Source organism: Oncorhynchus mykiss, chromosome 11 (genome assembly GCF_057628025.1).
Source record: "Oncorhynchus mykiss isolate SJ-2025 chromosome 11, ASM5762802v1, whole genome shotgun sequence".
NCBI lineage: Eukaryota > Metazoa > Chordata > Actinopteri > Salmoniformes > Salmonidae > Oncorhynchus > Oncorhynchus mykiss.
The window spans coordinates 16,440,292-16,455,454 of NC_143032.1; the positions used below are offsets into that span (position 1 = coordinate 16,440,292).

Consider the following 15,163-nt stretch of genomic DNA (forward strand, 5'->3'; position numbering starts at 1 on the left):
CTATCTATCTATCTATCTATCTATCTATCTATCTATCTATCTATCTCTCTAATCTCCCTCCCTCCCTTTTTCTCTCAGTCAACATGGATACTAGCCTACTGTATCATACTAAAATATTGCCCCGACCACAAGAGGGAGGTAGAGGATCACCGTGTGTGTGTGTGTGTGTGTGTGTGTGTGTGTGTGTGTGTGTGTGTGTGTGTGTGTGTGTGTGTGTGTGTGTGTGTGTGTGTGTGTGTGTGTGTGTGTGTGTGTGTGTGTGTGGGGGGGGGGGGGGGTTTCTGGCAGGTCATTTGGGGGGTATGACTTTGTCACCAGCCGGAGTCACACGCAGTCAGAGATAAATATAGGAGCGCAATTCACACAGGCACACACATGCTCAGACACACAAGGACGAGATAGATTTGCATCACTCTCTTCTACTCTCTCTCCACTCCGTCTCTTCAGCGATTCCCTGCTTCGTGCAATCTCAGAGGTCACAGATCAGCGGTCAGGTCACCATGGTAACAATGAGCTGGATGCTGCTGTTGTGTGTGCTGGCAGAGGGGTATGGGTCAGAGGTCGGAGTTCAGGAGGGGTGCGGCCATTGGATGGGAGGTGTTCCTGGGACTCCTGGTCTGGACGGGCAGGATGGGAGAGATGGGAGAGAGGGACGCCAGGGAGAGACAGGAGACACTGGACTTCCAGGTAGAACACATCAGGGAATCAACAATCAACATATAGATTCTCAAACTTTCTCTCACTCACTCTCTCCGTCCATCTCATGCTCTTTCTCCTGTCCTCACTAGGTGTGCGAGGTGAGAGGGGAGAGGTGGGGGAAGTTGGGGGGGACGGATTCCAGGGACGACGGGGTTTCCCGGGGGCCCCAGGGCTGCAGGGGCAGAGGGGCGAGAGTTCCTTCCTGTATCGCTCTGCCTTCAGCGTGGGACTAACCACACCCACTACCACGACAGACACACCCCTTCACTTCACCAAGATCTTCTACAACGAACAGGTACTGTGTGTTTGTGTGATGTCAGAGCAAATATCAAATATCGATTCTTCTTTCCAGCTTCACTATATATAGACTGTCTGTGTCTGTCTGTCTGTCTGTCTGTCTGTCTGTCTGTCTGTGTCTGTCTGTCTGTCTGTGTCTGTCTGTCTGTCCGTCCGTCTGTGCAGCATCACTATGATGACATCTCAGGGAAGTTCCGTTGTTTTATCCCCGGAGTGTACTACTTCACCTTCCACCTCACTGTACAGGTAACACACAAACAAATCCTGTAGTGGTAAGTTACTGTACAAAAAGGTACAATATCTTACTGTAAATTTGGTTTAAACAGTACATTACTGTAAACTTTGTTTAGAGTCAGGGGTGTAAGGTGGGCTGTACAGTAGCGGTGTGTGTGTTGTTTAGGGTCAGGGGTGTAAGGTGGGGCTGTACCGTAACGGCCGTGTCATGTCGCTGACTCTGGACCAGTTCCTGACCTCTGACCTGGACCAGTCCTCTGGAGGGGCGGTCCTAAACCTCTCATCTGGAGACCAGGTATGGCTGCAGGTGAGTCATACGCTGCCAATTCAAAGAAACAATGAAGGGGTATTTTTTCCTTTAGTTCCTTTAACTCTTTATTATTTAGAGTTCTAAAGTCTGGTTGAAAAAGTCAATATGGCTGAATCAGGCAAACAGAACTATTTTACCAAACTGGTGAATTTCCTATGGCTGCTATTAGATGTTGTATGTTTGCATTAGAATTGGACCATTTACTCCTCACCACAAGTCACTAACTTATTACTTCATTAATAGCTAATATAATATCCCTCTGTCTACAGGTGTATGGTGCGGAACAGGAAGAAGTTGGAATTTACGCTGACATCAACAACGACTCCACCTTTACTGGTTTTCTGATTCAGCCGCGCCTACCTAGCAGCCCATTGGACAACCGCCGACGCTGACTTCCTGCTTTAGCTGTGCCTACCAGGCAGCCGATTGGACAATCTGCTCCACCATACCTACTTACAGCAGCAGTTGCTTATTTTCCATCACATCCCTTTTTCCCCCACCTCTCTCCTTATCCCCCACCTCTACCTATCCCCACCTCTCTCCCTATCCCCCACCTCTCTCCTTATCCCCCACCTCTCTCCTTATCCCACACCTCTCTCCTTATCCCCCACCTCTACCTATCCCCAACCTCTCCCTATCCCCCCACCTCTCTCCTTATCCCCCTCCTCTCTACCTATCCCCCACCTCTGCCTATCCCCCACCACTCTCCTTATCCCCCACCTCTACCTATCCCCCACCTATACCTATCCCCTACCTCTCTCACTAACCCCCACCTCTCTCCCTATCCCTCACCTCTCTCCCTATCCCTATCCCTCACCTTTCTCCCTATCCCCCACCTCTACATATCTCCCACTTCTCTCCCTATCCACCACCTCTCTCCCTATCCTCCATCTCTCTCCCTATCCCCCACCTCTCCCTATCCCCTACCTAACCCCCACCTCTCTACCTATCCCCCACCTCTCTCCCTATCCCCCACCTCTCTCCCTAACCCCCACCTCTCTCCCTATCCCCACCTCTCTATTTAGCCCCCACCTCTCTCCCTAACCCCACCTCTAAACATCCCCCACCCCTCTCCCTATCCCCCACCTCTACCTATTCCCCACCTCTACCTATCCCCCACCTCTCTCGCTAACCCCCACCTCTATCTATCCCACATCTCTCTCCCCATCCCCCACCTCTACCGATCCCCCTCCTCTCTCCCTATTAACCCAGCTCTATACCTATCCCCCACCTCTCTCCCTATCCCCCACCTCTACATATCCCCCACTTCTACCTATCCCCCACCTCTCTCCCTAACCCCCACCTCTACCTATCCCCCACCTCTCTCCCTATCCCCCAACTCTATCTATCCCCCACTTCTACCTATCCCCCACCTCTATTATCCCCCACCTCTCCCTATCCCCACCTCTCTACCTATCCCCCACCTCTACTATCCCCCACCTCTCCCTATCCCCACCTCTACCTATCCCCCACCTCTACCTATCCCCCACCTCTCTACCTATCCCCCACCTCTACTATCCCCCACCTCTCCCTGTCCCCACCTCTACCTATCCCCCACCTCTACCTATCCCCCACCTAACTACCTATCACCCACCTCTACTATCCCCCACCACCACCTATCCCCCACCTCTACCATCTCTACCTATCCCCTGTTCTCTGAGATAAGCTGTATTAAATACTAAAAGTAAAACTCCTCTCTCTCTCTATTTTCCCCCTCTCTTTCTCACTCTGTTTCCTTTCTCTTTCCCTCCCTTCCCCCGTATGTCCAATCCACACACTCTCCTCTCCTCCTGTCCCTGAGTGTGTACAGCTGGCCTCCAGCCAAAAGGGCCAGTGTGTGTGTGTGTGTAGCTGTAATCTATATTTATAATCATCTTAGTTCTGTAATGATAAAGGTCACCTGCCACAGGCTGTCACATACACATGAACACGCACACACAAAAAGAGAAGCTGTGTGTGTGGGTTTACTCTGGGCTCACAGCTGTTGTTACTGAGTCAGAGTGCTCTTGGATCAATAAAGTTGTATTGATGTTTCAAACTGGGTTTTTTCTTGTCTTTCTGTGAGTTGGGGAGCGAGGTGGGTTAGTTGGGGGAGGGGTCAGATGCATGGCAGGAAAGGGGAGAGGGATATTTTTAAAGCTCATTTTAACTTCTCCCCCTTCTCTTTGTTCATTCACTCTGCACCCTTCTCCCCAAAGTGTGCACTCATCCACTCCTGTTGTATTTAAAATGAGTCAACATTAATGTTTAAAGTACCATAATGGTTTATATGTGTATAGGGGGACCCCTATAGCCTATAGGGGTCAGTAGTAGATAATATGACCACTGTTAGCCTATAGGGGTCAGTAGTAGATAATATGACCACTGTTAGCCTATAGGGGTCAGTAGATATTACCACTGTTAGCCTATAGGGGTCAGTAGATAATATTACCACTGTTAGCCTATAGGGGTCAGTAGTAGATAATATGACCACTGTTAGCCTATAGTGGTCAGTAGATAATATTACTACTGTTAGCCTATAGGGGTCAGTAGTAGATAATATTACTACTGTTAGCCTATAGGGGTCAGTAGATAATACTACCACTGTTAGCCTATAGGGTCAGTAGATATTACCACTGTTAGCCTATAGGGTCAGTAGATATTACCACTGTTAGCCTATAGGGGTCAGTAGATATTACCACTGTTAGCCTATAGGGTCAGTAGATATTACCACTGTTAGCCTATAGGGTCAGTAGATATTACCACTGTTAGCCTATAGGGTCAGTAGATATTACCACTGTTAGCCTATAGGGTCAGTAGATATTACCACTGTTAGCCTATAGGGTCAGTAGATATTACCACTGTTAGCCTATAGGGTCAGTAGATATTACCACTGTTAGCCTATAGGGTCAGTAGATATTACCACTGTTAGCCTATAGGGTCAGTAGATATTACCACTGTTAGCCTATAGGGTCAGTAGATATTACCACTGTTAGCCTATAGGGTCAGTAGATATTACCACTGTTAGCCTATAGGGTCAGTAGATATTACCACTGTTAGCCTATAGGGGTCAGTAGATTTTTTTACATTTTTTTATTTCACCTTTATTTAACCAGGTAGGCTAGTTGAGAACAAGTTCTCATTTGCAACTGCGACCTGGCCAAGATAAACGCATAGCAGTGTGAACAGACAACACAGAGTTACACATGGAGTAAACAAGTAACAAGTCAATAACACAGTAGAAAAAAAGGAGAGTCTATATTCATTGTGTGCAAAAGGCATGAGGTAGGCGAATAATTACAATTTTGCAGATTAACACTGGAGTGATAAATGATCAGATGGTCATGTACAGGTATATATTGGTGTGCAAAAGAGCAGAAAAGTAAATAAATAAAAACAGTATGGGGATGAGGTAGGTAAAATGGGTGGGCTATTTACCGATAGACTATGTACAGCTGCAGCGATCGGTTAGCTGCTCAGATAGCAGATGTTTGAAGTTGGTGAGGGAGATAAAAGTCTCCAACTTCAGCGATTTTTGCAATTCGTTCCAGTCACAGGCAGCAGAGAACTGGAACGAAAGGCGGCCAAATGAGGTGTTGGCTTTAGGGATGATCAGTGAGATACACCTGCTGGAGCGCGTGTTACAGGTGGGTGTTGCCATCGTGACCAGTGAACTGAGATAAGGCGGAGCTTTACCTAGCATGGACTTGTAGATGACCTGGAGCCAGTGGGTCTGGCGACGAATATGTAGCGAGGGCCAGCCGACAAGAGCATACAGGTCGCAGTGGTGGGTGGTATAAGGTGCTTTAGTGACAAAACGGATGGCACTGTGATAAACTGCATCCAGTTTGCTGAGTAGAGTGTTGGAAGCAATTTTGTAGATGACATCGCCGAAGTCGAGGATCGGTAGGATAGTCAGTTTTACTAGGGTAAGTTTGGCGGCGTGAGTGAAGGAGGCTTTGTTGCGGAATAGAAAGCCGACTCTAGATTTGATTTTCGATTGGAGATGTTTGATATGAGTCTGGAAGGAGAGTTTACAGTCTAGCCAGACACCTAGGTACTTATAGATGTCCACATATTCAAGGTCGGAACCATCCAGGGTGGTGATGCTAGTCAGGCGTGCTGGTGCAGGCAGCGAACGGTTGAAAAGCATGCATTTGGTTTTACTAGCGTTTAAGAGCAGTTGGAGGCCACGGAAGGAGTGTTGTATGGCATTGAAGCTCGTTTGGAGGTTAGATAGCACAGTGTCCAAGGACGGGCCGGAAGTATATAGAATGGTGTCGTCTGCGTAGAGGTGGATCACTAGATATTACTACTGTTAGCCTATAGGGGTCAGTAGTAGATAATATTACTACCGTTAGCCTATAGGGGTCAGTAGATATTACCACTGTTAGCCTATAGGGGTCAGTAGTAGATAATGTGACCACTGTTAGCCTATAGGGGTCAGTAGATATTACCACTGTTAGCCCATAGGGGTCAGTAGTAGATAATATGACCACTGTTAGCCTATAGGGGTCAGTAGATATTACCACTGTTAGCCTATAGGGGTCAGTAGTAGATAATGTGACCACTGTTAGCCTATAGGGGTCAGTAGATATTACCACTGTTAGCCTATAGGGGTCAGTAGTAGATAATATGACCACTGTTAGCCTATAGGGGTCAGTAGATATTACCACTGTTAGCCTATAGGGGTCAGTAGATAATATTACTACTGTTAGCCTATAGTCATCCGTAGATAATTTGACCACTGTTAGCCTATAGGGGTCAGTAGATATTACCACTGTTAGCCTATAGGGGTCAGTAGATATTACCACTGTTAGCCTATAGGGGTCAGTAGATATTACCACTGTTAGCCTATAGGGGTCAGTAGTAGATAATATTACCACTGTTAGCCTATAGGGGTCAGTAGATATTACCACTGTTAGCCTATAGGGGTCAGTAGATAATATTACCACTGTTAGCCTATAGGGGTCAGTAGATAATATTACTACTGTTAGCCTATAGGGGTCAGTAGTAGATAATATTACCACTGTTAGCCTATAGGGGTCAGTAGTAGATAATATTACCACTGTTAGCCTATAGGGGTCAGTAGTAGATAATATTACCACTGTTAGCCTATAAGGGTCAGTAGTAGATAATATGACCACTGTTAGCCTATAGGGGTCAGTAGATAATATTACCACTGTTAGCCTATAGGGGTCAGTAGATAATATTACCACTGTTAGCCTATAGTCGTCAGTAGATAATATGACCACTGTTAGCCTATAGGGGTCAGTAGATAATATTACCACTGTTAGCCTATAGGGGTCAGTAGATAATATTACCACTGTTAGCCTATAGTCATCAGTAGATAATATGACCACTGTTAGCCTATAAGGGTCAGTAGATATTACCACTGTTAGCCTATAGGGGTCAGTAGTAGATAATATGACCATTGTTGGGCTGTAGGGGTCAGTAGTAGATAATATTACTACTGTTAGCCTATAGGGGTCAGTAGTAGATAATATGACCACTGTTGGGCTGTAGGGGTCAGTAGTAGATAATATTACTACTGTTAGCCTATAGGGGTCAGTAGTAGATAATATTACTACCGTTAGCCTATAGGGGTCAGTAGTAGATAATATTACCACTGTTGGGCTGTAGGGGTCAGTAGATAATATTACCACTGTTAGCCTATAGGGGTCAGTAGATAATATTACCACTGTTAGCCTATAGGGGTCAGTAGATAATATTACCACTGTTAGCCTATAGGGGTCAGTAGATAATATTACCACTGTTGGGCTGTAGGGGTCAGTAGATAATATTACCACTGTTGGGCTGTAGGGGTCAGTAGATAATATTACCACTGTTAGCCTATAGGGGTCAGTAGTAGATAATATTACTACTGTTAGCCTATAGGGGTCAGTAGATAATATTACCACTGTTGGGCTGTAGGGGTCAGTAGATAATATTACCACTGTTAGCCTATAGGGGTCAGTAGATAATATTACCACTGTTGGGCTGTAGGGGTCAGTAGATAATATTACTACTGTTAGCCTATAGGGGTCAGTAGATAATATTACTACTGTTAGCCTATAGGGGTCAGTAGATAATATTACCGCTATTAGCCTATAGGGGTCAGTAGATAATATTACCACTGTTGGGCTGTAGGGTCAGTAGATAATATTACCACTGCTAGCCTATAGGGGTCAGTAGATAATATTACCACTGTTGGGCTGTAGGGGTCAGTAGATAATATTACCACTGCTAGCCTATAGGGGTCAGTAGTAGATAATATTACCACTGTTGGGCTGTAGGGGTCAGTAGATAATATTACCACTATTAGCCTATAGGGGTCAGTAGATAATATTACCACTGTTGGGCTGTAGGGGTCAGTAGATAATATTACCACTGCTAGCCTATAGGGGTCAGTAGATAATATTACCACTGTTGGGCTGTAGGGGTCAGTAGATAATATTACCACTGTTGGGCTGTAGGGGTCAGTAGATAATATTACCACTGCTAGCCTATAGGGGTCAGTAGATAATAATACCACTGTTGGGCTGTAGGGGTCAGTAGATAATATTACCACTGCTAGCCTATAGGGGTCAGTAGTAGATAATATTACCACTGTTGGGCTGTAGGGGTCAGTAGATAATATTACCGCTATTAGCCTATAGGGGTCAGTAGATAATATTACCACTGTTGGGCTGTAGGGGTCAGTAGATAATATTACCACTGCTAGCCTATAGGGGTCAGTAGATAATATTACCACTGCTAGCCTATAGGGGTCAGTAGATAATATTACCACTGTTGGGCTGTAGGGGTCAGTAGATAATATTACCACTGCTAGCCTATAGGGGTCAGTAGATAATATTACCACTGCTAGCCTATAGGGGTCAGTAGATAATATTACCACTGTTGGGCTGTAGGGGTCAGTAGATAATATTACCACTGCTAGCCTATAGGGGTCAGTAGATAATATTACCACTGTTGGGCTGTAGGGGTCAGTAGATAATATTACCACTGTTAGCCTGTAGGGGTCAGTAGATAATATTACCACTGCTAGCCTATAGGGGTCAGTAGATAATATTACCACTGTTAGCCTATAGGGGTCAGTAGATAATATTACCACTGTTAGCCTATAGGGGTCAGTAGATATTACCACTGTTAGCCTATAGGGGTCAGTAGATAATATTACCACTGTTAGCCTGTAGGGGTCAGTAGATAATATTACCACTGTTGGGCTGTAGGGGTCAGTAGATAATATTACCACTGCTAGCCTATAGGGGTCAGTAGATAATATTACCACTGCTAGCCTATAGGGGTCAGTATGGAACATGGACACAAAGAGTAAAATACATGTTTTTCAAAGCTTTTATTTAAAACATTCAAAGTGTAAAAAAAACTTTACATAATACATCATAAACAAAACAAACAAAAATAATGTGAAGTTTGTAGCTTCAGAAGTGAAGCAGAGCTGCAAGAATGTATTCAATATTCCAGTGAGAATAGGGGGTCAATTAATCAATGAATAAAAGCTATCAAACTGACAGATAAAACAGCTAGTGGAGAGAAACTCCTCCTGCTTCTACTGCTAACAGCACATTACTATGTGTGTGTGTGTGTGTGTGCCTGTTCTTCCATATGTGACATGTGTGTGTGTGTCAGACTTCATTCAGTCTTTTATTGTTTTGTATTAAATATAGTGTTCCATGTCATCTGCTCCTGTTTTTGGCTGGTGTGTTGGTTAGTTTTGTTGTTGTAGTCTTTAGGGCATATGCAGTGTGTGTCTATGTATGTAATCAAATCAAATCTAATTTTATTTGTCACATACACATGTGTGTGTGTGTGTGTGTGTGTGTGTGTGTGTGTGTGTGTGTGTATGCATGCATGTATGTGTATATGTGTGTATTTATTTTTGGCGGTAGTCAGCAGCGTATGCTCTGTGGTTATCCTGTTCAGGGTACTGGTCTCTGTATCCTCTCAGCATGTCCTGGAAGCTGGGCATTCCCTGCTGGGTTGAGGGGTAGGACCCGTATGACAGCCCCTGCGAGGGAGGGGGGTAAGCCCCGTAGGTCTCCTCCTGGCCACTCTGGTATGGCTCTGAATCTGCCTCGCTTTCTCTCTCTGGCTCCCCCTGGTTGTAGCTATGGTCCCGGCTGTGCTGTGGCTCTCCCTGGTGTACAGCTTGGGCGTTGGCGTCTGGCAGCAGATCCTCCCGGGGTTCATAGCGACGCAGGCGGCAGTTGGTGTCGTACTCCGGGTCACAGTCGGGGTCAGAAGGCTCCAGAACTCCGTTCCGTGATCCATCGGCATTGAGATGCGGCTCGTAGGGCTCGGCGGGGTAGGCGGTGTTACGGTGGACGCCAGAACGCGGCTCTGCGCGGGCTATTGGGTAGCACTCCTGGTCGTAGCCGATGAAGCATTCATAGCCCTCCTTGGTCCTTCCCCGGGGGCCCAGCGGGTGGCGATCCTCCTGTGTGGGCTCCTCATAGCGGGGAGGGGGGGCGGGGGCCTGCTGCGGCGGGGAGGGGGGGACATGTCTGTGCATGGAGGCTGCAGCTTCACGGTACATTTCTAAGGGATCGTTAGCATTAGCCTGCCTGTACATGGTGTATGGGTCGTTAGCTTGAGCACTAGCGATAGCTCGGCGGTACATGGCATATGGGTCAATAGCTGGAGCGCTGGGAGAACTGGCTTGGCGGTACATGGCATATGGGTCACTAGCTTGAGCTCTGAGAGCACTGCCTTGGCGGTACATGGCATATGGGTCACTAGCTTGAGCTCTGGGAGCACTGCCTTGGCGGTACATGGCATATGGGTCACTAGCTTGAGCGCTGGGAGCACTGCCTTGGTGGTACATGGCATATGGGTCACTAGCTTGAGTGCTGGGAGCACTGCCTTGGCGGTACATGGCATATGGGTCACTAGCTTGAGCGCTGAGAGCACTGCCTTGGCCGAACATGGTATATGGGTCACCAGCTTGAGAGCTTGGAGCACTGCCTTGGCGGTTACCATTAACATTAGCATAAGCATCCCTGTACATAGCGAATGGGTCGCTGCGTTGCTCGGGAGCTGGGGGTGCAGCACGCATTGCGGCGGGTTCATCTTTGTGTTCTTCCTTGAACTCCTCTGGTGCCGTGGCGTACTTGGTTGCAGTGAGAGGGTTACAACCGTCCTCAAACAGAGGGTTGCAGGAACCAGGACCTGCCGGGACGGGGGGAGCAGGGGCACGGGGAGCCTGGGAATGGAAGGACAGTCATGATCATGATATTACAATTCAATGATAATCGCATATAATAACAATGATGATGGCGATGATAACAAATACCAATCTTACCTGTAGGGATGCAGCGTAGGCGCAGCGAGGGTCTCTGGGGTCACAGTTGGGGTAACGGAGGAAGAGGCCGGAGGGAGCTTTTTGGACCAGCTGGGGTTTACAGGTGGGGTCTTTCGGGTCACAGCCCAGGTGGGCGTAGGAGGGCAGGGGCCCAGCGGAGGGATTGTGGCCGAAAGCAGCTCTCAGGTGGTACTGGAGACAGTCCACATCCTCCGCTGAACAGATACGCAGCAGCTCCGCCTTCTGCTCCTGGACGGGAATAAAAACAATCATGCGTATGTTAATTATAGATATAGACACTATACATTAGTATAGTGGTACAGTAAAAGCAGTAATAGTGTAGTAATACTGTACCTTGGACAAGAAGGGCTGCACAGCGGGGGAGGAGTAGTACCCAGAATGAGGTTCTTTAACAGCCACAGGGGAGCGCACATAATTGGGGGCTGGGGCCTTGACCGGGCCAGGAGAAGGTGGGGGCTGGCTCTTGGCAGCATACAGACAATATGGGTCCCTACACAGGACATTAGATTAGATTCAATTCACAAGCATACAATTATATAACACAGACATCAATTAACATGACTGACCTGTAGGAGTCACAGGCCTTGACAGGGGCGGGTTTAGGAGGGGCCTTGGGGGTTTCAGGTTTTTGCCGGCTAGTGGCCGAGGCCACGCAGTTTGGGTCCTCTGAGTCGGCGCAGGCCTTGTAGATGTCCCCTAGGTGGCCCAGGTAGGCCTTATAAGAGCGACGTCCCTCAGCACGGTTCTTATTTTGGAGGTAGGCCAGGTAGACCCTGTCCAGCTCCTGGACCTAAGGGGGGAGGGGGGAGAAGGGGATACAGATATGAGGTTAGAAGTATATGAGGTTCATAAAGATGAAAGCCAAAGCTAGGGAAACCCAAAAGAACATGAATAGAGATACCTGTGAAGTTCCCCAATGTTCCCATGTCATTCTCAAACACAATATCCCTTTTCATCTCTAAGCAGATGATACTCAACTGTGAAGGTTTGTGGTTAGTTAGTGTTGGCCCCTTGGGACCAGAAGGTTTGTGGTTAGTTAGTGTTGGCCCCTTGGGACCAGAAGGTTTGTGGTTAGTTAGTGTTGGCCCCTTGGGACCAGAAGGTTTGTGGTTAGTTAGTGTTGGCCCCTTGGGACCAGAAGGTTTGTGGTTAGTTAGTGTTGGCCCCTTGGGACCAGAAGGTTTGTGGTTAGTTAGTGTTGGCCCCTTGGGACCAGAAGGTTTGTGGTTAGTTAGTGAAAGGCCCCTTGGGACCAGAAGGTTTGTGGTTAGTTAGTGTTGGCCCCTTGGGACCAGAAGGTTTGGGACCATTCCCGGATAACACCCCAATCTCCTCAGAGTGTACTCACTGCCTCCGTGTTTCCATTGTCCGTGAAGTATTTGTACCAGCTCCAGAAGTCTGAGTGTTGCTTGTACCAGCTGATGTTTCTACGGTTACGGACAAGCCTCCTTGCCGATGCCATGGCAACCGCTGTCTCTTCAGTGGCATCCCCTACTGGTGAGACATCAAGCATCAAAAACATTGTTGTGTATGTCAAGTATGTTTGTGAGGTAGTTGTGCATTTACCTTGTCCATTGAGCTTCTGTAACACCGGCCCTGCCGACAGGAATTCTGAGGAGACAGACACACACTGTCAGAGCTAGATGTTGCCAGAGTCAGCAGCAGAGACCAAAACATGCTGACATATACTACTAAGTACCTTTCCCCACTGCAAGTGTAATATACAGGTGGAAAGGTGTGGGAATAAACACACACAGGTTTACAGGGCAGGGGTTATTGGCCGTGCCTGGATGTTCGGTGACTACGGCCCTTTGTAGATTTTATAGGTGAGCATGTAACAGTGGACCCCAACTGGGCTAGCTACCTTACAGAGCTCCGTGTGTGTGTGTGTGTGTGTGTGTGTGTGTGTGTGTGTGTGTGCGCGTGAGAGAGAAACAGTAGACACAGCGTTGCATGCTCTTTCATCTCCACAGGGGAAAATGGTGCTAGCAGTTTTTAGAGGGAAGGACAGCGTGGGGTGGAGGTAGAGAGAGAAGAGATGAAAGGAGGGAGAAAGAGGGATGGAGGAAGAGAAGGAGAGAGAGATGCATGGATGGAGGGAGGTGTGTGTGGTGTTGGGGTAAATGTTGCTGTCTCAGTGTATCCGCTGTATTATATTTAATGAGCCAGTAAAATACCGGAACATCTGTAAACAACAGTCTTTACGGGACAGGGGGGGGGGGGGGGGAGAGAGCAGGAGGCGGGACTCTGATGCTGACAGGTAATAATCTTTTACAAGTGCTGGAACGATGAAAGAATTCCCTCTCCTCCCCCTCCTCCATCCCTGTAAATACATGATGGGTTAAGGTTAGGATTATGGGTCTGTTGAGAAACAGTTTTAGAGGAAAGAGGAGATTAACTAAAGATTCCCCTGAGGGGAACTGTCAATCATGTCAACGCAGAACCAGAAACAGCTGGTCTGGTGGCAGTTACCCGAGGCAGTTATCCGAGGCATCTATCCGAGGCAGATATCCGAGGCAGATCCATATGGTGAGGTTATAATAGAGGTTATTACAACAGGTAATAATTAGAGGCAGACAGAGACTGTTATGAGTTTTAGTTAGGACAATGTTTCTGAATCGGTTCTTTGGTTACCCTCAGGACTGGACATTTTACTTCTAGCCCAGCAATAACAGACCTGATTCAACTAGTCAAGGGCTTGCGAATAGGCAAGGTGAGGAGAGGAGGACTACGGTAGGAGAGGATCAATATTCACAAAGTCCATCCATCAGAAACCACTATGTCTGCTTGAGCATGACTGCATGTGTGACTCACCAGGCAGCAGTATGGTGGCCAGCAGAGCAGCAGTCAACACACCGGAGAACGACGTTCTGCTCCTTCCAGCCATGGCCTCCTCCTCTCCTACGGACAATTTCAGGTAAATACCAGTGGAAACAGTTTACTGTGTTTCCTATACCCATGCCATTCCAAACCAAGACTAGTGAATGCTGTAGAAGACAGTTAATACCCTCATCCTGCTAAATCACATTTAGTTGTCTTGCTTCCCATAAGAAAAAATGATAACAATGTTTCCAGTCTACATCCACCCGTGTGTCTGCTTCCACCAGTCTAAACTGCTTCCTCAGAGGGTCTTCTATCTGAGTCTCATCAGGGGGTTTAGGCTGCTCAGCTGGTTGATTCTCCTACACAGGCTACAGGTGTTTCAGAGCACTCAAACCTGACCTTAAACTGGACTTAAACCAAACCTTGATGTTGTCTTACCTGTAGTTGTGTGTAGTGGAGTCTCTGTTGGATCTTGAGGAGAGGCTGTATCAGACGAAGCCCACTGGCCGGTTCAGAGGCTGGATGTTTAAGTGTGTATGTGAGACTCCTGGTGCACCCTGTCCCTCTGGCTCTACTGACAGACTGTGCCCCCTAAAATGGTTAGGTCTGGTTTTAAACAGACCCCTAATAATTAACACACACAAACCTTTCCAGGAGATCGAGGGGCACTGCTACCAGAGCTGCTATTGGCTGCTGCCAGCTCAACCACCCGACCAATCAGAGACTCCGTAATTACAGAGAGAGAAGAGAGAGAGAGAGAGAGAGAGAGAGAGAGAGAGAGAGAGAGAGAGAGAAAAGAAAGACAGAGAACTAAAACAACTGAGAGGGAGACAAGGAAATAGAAGGGAAATAATGAAGGGGGAAAGGAGGGTAAAGGCGCCACATAAGCACTAACCACTAAGCACCATTTTGTAGGAGGAAGGCCCAAAACCCTGCATGCTAGCTGCTGTTAGACAGCTCTGTTGGCACACACTGACAGCTGGTCTGCCCATCAGTCATTTCAGGTGCTAGTTTCCTCATTAGTTCTACTGTTCAGACACATCTGCCCTGTAACTGAGGGTTTACACACACCACTGTACACATCCGTACAGTGGTTCTCGAGCAACGTCCCTGTAAGATGCAATAGCACCCAAACCTAACAGGTGATGGTTTCAGACTCACCAAACACTCCAACTAGGTCGCAGCCACACAGAGATGGATATAAATATATGCATTTGTCACCGGTGTGTTTTGTATCCAACTTGTTATGGTGCTACAGTGTGCACTACTGAATACAACCCATTTGACACTGTCTAAGGCCTTAAAAAAAACTTTTAGAGCTGCTGTCCAGTAGCCATCAACATACTGGAAATGTTAACTGGGGATGTCCTATATATTTATTCTAGGTATGAGTGTGCATGTGATATTATGGAGTATGTAATTATTAGTCCACTAACAGGTGTTTCTCAGCGCCTAAAGACCTGCCTGCCGCAGCACAT

General features: G+C 47.2%; 2 protein-coding genes across 4 annotated transcripts; one reads left to right on the forward strand and one right to left on the reverse strand.

Annotated features, from left to right (window-relative positions):
• The first annotated feature begins 330 nt into the window (after positions 1-330).
• adipoqa (adiponectin, C1Q and collagen domain containing, a) lies at positions 331-3,578 on the forward strand. Of its 2 annotated transcripts, none has more exons than XM_036935031.2 (5): positions 331-687; positions 789-994; positions 1,162-1,242; positions 1,397-1,537; positions 1,810-3,578. In XM_036935031.2, the coding sequence occupies exons 1-5, from the start codon at positions 501-503 to the stop codon at positions 1,930-1,932; spliced, it is 738 nt and encodes a 245-aa protein (XP_036790926.2). In that variant the 5' UTR covers positions 331-500; the 3' UTR covers positions 1,933-3,578. The 2 variants fall into 2 exon arrangements, with proteins under 2 accessions (XP_036790926.2, XP_036790927.2); XM_036935032.2 differs by having other exon boundaries at positions 368-687; positions 1,397-1,525.
• Positions 3,579-8,861: 5,283 nt separating this feature from the next.
• and1 (actinodin1) lies at positions 8,862-14,566 on the reverse strand. 2 transcript variants are annotated; one of them, XM_021620332.3, is made up of 8 exons: positions 14,124-14,566; positions 13,677-13,763; positions 12,429-12,473; positions 12,211-12,353; positions 11,429-11,652; positions 11,196-11,352; positions 10,842-11,090; positions 8,862-10,742 (listed from the first exon to the last, which is right to left on the reverse strand). In XM_021620332.3, exons 2-8 carry the CDS (start codon positions 13,747-13,749, stop codon positions 9,414-9,416), a joined length of 2,220 nt encoding a protein of 739 aa, XP_021476007.3. In that variant the 5' UTR covers positions 13,750-13,763; positions 14,124-14,566; the 3' UTR covers positions 8,862-9,413. The 2 variants fall into 2 exon arrangements, with proteins under 2 accessions (XP_021476007.3, XP_021476006.3); XM_021620331.3 differs by having other exon boundaries at positions 12,211-12,356; positions 14,124-14,299.
• Between the last annotated feature and the right edge of the window lie 597 nt (positions 14,567-15,163).

What these genes read in the sequence shown, in the direction of transcription:
- and1 (XM_021620331.3), bottom strand. Translation starts at nt 13,749, where the DNA reads ATGGCTGGAAGGAGCAGAACGTCGTTCTCCGGTGTGTTGACTGCTGCT. An exon ending in ACAGAAGCTCAATGGACAAG is followed by an intron (nt 12,357 to 12,428) that starts GTAAATGCACAA and finishes ATGTCTCACCAG; the next exon opens with TAGGGGATGCCACTGAAGAG. An exon ending in AAGGCCTGTGACTCCTACAG is followed by an intron (nt 11,353 to 11,428) that starts GTCAGTCATGTT and finishes TGTCCTGTGTAG; the next exon opens with GGACCCATATTGTCTGTATG.
- adipoqa (XM_036935031.2), top strand. Translation starts at nt 501, where the DNA reads ATGGTAACAATGAGCTGGATGCTGCTGTTGTGTGTGCTGGCAGAGGGG. An exon ending in AGGAGACACTGGACTTCCAG is followed by an intron (nt 688 to 788) that starts GTAGAACACATC and finishes TGTCCTCACTAG; the next exon opens with GTGTGCGAGGTGAGAGGGGA. An exon ending in AGATCTTCTACAACGAACAG is followed by an intron (nt 995 to 1,161) that starts GTACTGTGTGTT and finishes CCGTCTGTGCAG; the next exon opens with CATCACTATGATGACATCTC.